This window comes from Epinephelus lanceolatus, chromosome 14 (genome assembly GCF_041903045.1).
Source record: "Epinephelus lanceolatus isolate andai-2023 chromosome 14, ASM4190304v1, whole genome shotgun sequence".
In the NCBI taxonomy this organism is placed as follows: domain Eukaryota; kingdom Metazoa; phylum Chordata; class Actinopteri; order Perciformes; family Serranidae; genus Epinephelus; species Epinephelus lanceolatus.
This window is the reverse complement of record NC_135747.1, coordinates 43,687,313-43,691,216: the sequence shown is the minus strand read 5'-3', so window position 1 is coordinate 43,691,216 and position 3,904 is coordinate 43,687,313. Positions and strand designations below refer to the sequence as shown.

The 3,904-nt window shown below is 38.6% G+C and overlaps 1 protein-coding gene across 1 annotated transcript; it reads right to left on the bottom strand.

The window, feature by feature from the left end:
• Positions 1 to 201: 201 nt before the first annotated feature.
• LOC117249396 (trace amine-associated receptor 8a-like) lies at positions 202 to 1,590 on the bottom strand. The gene is made up of 2 exons (XM_033615030.2): positions 1,430 to 1,590; positions 202 to 1,021 (listed from the first exon to the last, which is right to left on the bottom strand). Exons 1-2 carry the CDS (start codon positions 1,588 to 1,590, stop codon positions 202 to 204), a joined length of 981 nt encoding a protein of 326 aa, XP_033470921.2.
• Between the last annotated feature and the right edge of the window lie 2,314 nt (positions 1,591 to 3,904).

The window sequence follows — 3,904 nt, the reverse complement described above, 5'->3', positions numbered from 1 at the left end:
AATGTGTATAAATGATTGATTGGTAATGAAGATTTTAATGACACTGCTTAACGATACAGTGCTTATTTGATATTCAGTTGTTTTCTCTCTATCAAATCTATTTGTCCTGGCTTTAGGTTGTGTACATTCAGTGTAGTGACAACATAAATAATTTCCACCTCGGAGAGAGAGAATGCTGTTAGTCTCTGTCACAGTCTGTCTCTACACTACGCTAGCCTCAGAGGAGCCAGGCTTCAGTATCTGAAGTGTTACAATGTGTTTAATAGCTTTCCTGAACCAGGGGTAGAAAAAGGCATAGATCACAGGGTTTAGACAGGAATTAAAATACATCAGCCAAATTTGAATTGCTGCAGATGACACCCCTACCAAGTTGTTCTCAGCTGCAACACTTAAACAATAATATGGACAGGAGCACACAATGAACACAACTACAACAATACCAAGAGTTCTGGCTGCTTTCATCTCAGATTTCTTGGCAGTTATTGTATTTGAACGTTGTGCTGTGACAGCTGTAATGCGGGAGCGCATGGCACGAGCCTGAGACACAGCCACTACAAACACTCTCATATACAGAACTATGATGACAAGAATGGGTGCAACAAAGGTTGCAACGAGGTCAACAGCTCCTTCAATATAATTAACTACAATTACACACTCTCCATAACAGGAGTTATACCTGCCTGGCTGTTTCAAGAAATCCCTCAGCATCCAACTGCTGTGAACAGCAGAAAATATCCAACACAGACAAATGCAGAGTCGAACTCTTTTCACAGTGACTTTGGTGGAGTAAAACATGGGGTCACAAATAGCAATGTAGCGGTCAGCTGATATGAGAACCATGTTTCCTACTGATGCACTGACACAGAGGAATCCTAAAAAGTAATATACAGCACACATTGAGTCACCCAAAGTCCAACAACCTCGATAGAAGAGGATTTCAGCTGGCATCTGTAGGCAACCCACAATGAAGTCTGCAACAGCCAGAGAGAGGAGGATGAAGTTGGTGGTGGTGTGGAGCTGCCTGGAACGGGGAAAAACAACACTGAATACACTTGTTATATGTATGTGTAGAAATAAGTGTTATTAGTAGTTATGATACTAGGAGTATGAATTGTCCTATAACAATGAGGCCTAAATACAGTGCAGTAATGTAGATGTATGAACATTTGCAAATAACCAGTATTCAGTAATGAAAGGCCTAAACAAGAGAACATTACTCCTATGCACTACTTATGAACATGAGGAGAAGGTTAGTTGATTGTGCAGCAGCCTGAAATGTGAGAAATCATCATTGTTTCAGTGACACATCTCAACAGCACCATAATCATCAAGCTATTGTTAGCTTAAAAATGGCTCAAAATCATTTCTTCATGTAACTGTAACCAAAGAATAAACACTTTGTAAACCAAGCAGAAAAGTGTATCTCTGCCTGAAGTGGGAGATAGAGGTGATGACCAGCAGGTTAAGAACCACAGTGATCAGAGTGATGAAGGACAGCAGACTGTAAATGAACATGGTCTCCTGGTAAGGGCGACTCATCTTCCTGCAGGAGGTGTTGACTTGTGGAAAGCAGAGTTCAGCCTCCTCCATGGCCACTGACAAAGAGCTATGATCAGAAAGCTGCCAGAGCTCAGCAGGTTCTCCTGCCTCGCTGATGTGCAGCTGATATATCTTTATTCTTACCTCCCATATGCAAATTCAATCCATCTATTCAATAGACCAGAGGTGACTACGTCACACTCGGGCTCCCTGTACACCTGAACGTGGTCGATCACGGCGACCACGTGCTGATTTGTGGACCACACGAGTAATGATTTGATGACAACCCGGGAGCCTGCTGTTTGTTTACCATGTAAATGTTGAGCCAAACCATGATAATTTGCTCTAACCCTGAACCATGTGCTTTTGTTGCCGAAACCTAACAATGTGCTTTTGTTTTACAAGGAAATAAATTTAAACACAAGGTGTCTTACTGACGTTGTACATTTATTTTGAAAAAGACTGTATGCATCTCATAAGCAGAAAAGTGAAGTGGATTTTGAAAATACACAAAGCATGTTACAAGTGCAAATTGAAAATATAAAAGTAACGCACACCAAGAATTGGTGCTGATCACTGGTGATAGACTTTATTGTTGAAAACAAGTGTCAGACACTCTAGCTCCATGTGCATTTCTTTTTATTTTCCTTCTTCAAGATCAATAAGCATATTGAGACACAGGCACACTGATCTGAATGGACTGCATCAACATCAACAGCAGATGCAGTAGGATACCTTGATGCATAACTGTCCCAAGTAATGCATCTTTAATTGATAAAGGTGAAGTAGTTGGGGGCTGTCTTTCTGGACCTGAAAAAAGCTTTTGAAAAATTAAATCACAATATTCTTTCAAAATGTAATTTCTCCAAAACGTTACAGTGATTTCAATCTTATCTCTCTGAGCGAGAACAGTGTGTTATCATTAATGATCAGAAATATTCTTTTTTACAGATTAGAACAGGAGTACCTTAGGGTTCTGTTCTTGGTCCGCTCCTTTTTAGCTTGTACATTAATGACTTACCACAATCTCCTGGAAGAGGGATCCCTCCTCATTTACTCTTCCTAAGGTTTCTACCATTTTTTTCTCCCGTTAAAGGTTTTTTTTGGGGAGTTTTTCTTGATTATTGGGCTTACAAATAAAATTGAAAATTGAACTTGTGTTTTTTTTTTTTTTTGTTTGTTTTTGCTGAGTCTTTTTAACTGTATGGCCCAGCTAGGGATGGGCGTTGCAAATTAGCTCAGGCTATAAATGCTGTAGTGTGTGGCATTTATGTATGCTATATACTTGTCCCTATACAAATAAACATTAAATAAAATAACATAGAAGTCCACAGACAAAGCTGCAATATTAGACAAACTGGCATGAGAACATGCTTTGTTTTCCCAAACCATATAAACATTTGCACTAACTAAGCAAATAATGGATCCATATTCTAAACTGAAGTGTCTTTTGTCACCATCACCATGGCCGCTAGATGGTGGTGTGTAAGCACTGGATCACTTACATCACCATGGTCACGAGGAATGCTTACCGTATGAAAGAATGCAGGCCGTTGACACCTCAGCCATTGACACTGAATAGGGGTGGCAAAAACACTGACATTGTATAACAAGCGAAAGTCTTTGTCATGGTCATGATGGATTTATGTAATTGTGTTACCAAAACTGTATTAAAAAAAGCCAATGCACAAATTTACTGTGGTAAAACTGGTACAAATGTACTACAAGTATCCCCTATAAAAGTATATTTGGTTATAATGAGGACAGCTTAATACTATATCTTTCTAATGTGTTAAGATTAGGGATTGGTAATGAAGATTTTCAGTCCAGGACTTTTTTGATACTCTTGTTGATTTGGTTACTGCCCAAAGGAGAGACAAAGTTGGAACAGAGTTTATATTTATAAGTGAACACACATTGTCATTTATCACAGAGTTTTAATAGTTAATCTTGATTAATTGCATTTTAATCACATGTTTAAAATTCCATGATTTTGCATTTCAAAACAGTTTCAAAGTCAATATTGACGAGGTACAGCCATTCTTACTAGAGTGTGTTGACTGGGAATCAAATGATGACAAAGAAAGCGACTTTATGATCTTGACTTTTGGAATTATTTCTTTTAAATCAGTGCTACAGTGCTACACCAGTGTGTTTTTGAAACCATGACTTAGAGGTAGAAGACGACTTCAAAGGGCTTATTCTGTGATCCATGGTGTGATGTTACTCTGATATAGTTGTGATTATTCATTGATGTCCACTGATCCCCGATTAAATTCACAGCATTTGCACATTTGAGAAGTTCCAATTTAGTTGTTTTCTCTGATTCATGCAGTTTCTATATGTGAAATTATTGTTCCCCGCA

Excerpts from the sequence above, each read along its gene's own strand:
- LOC117249396 (XM_033615030.2), bottom strand. The coding sequence starts at position 1,590 with ATGGAGGAGGCTGAACTCTGCTTTCCACAAGTCAACACCTCCTGCAGG. Across the intron at positions 1,022-1,429 it reads ACCTCTATCTCCCACTTCAG|GCAGCTCCACACCACCACCA; the intron begins GCAGAGATACAC and ends TCCCCGTTCCAG.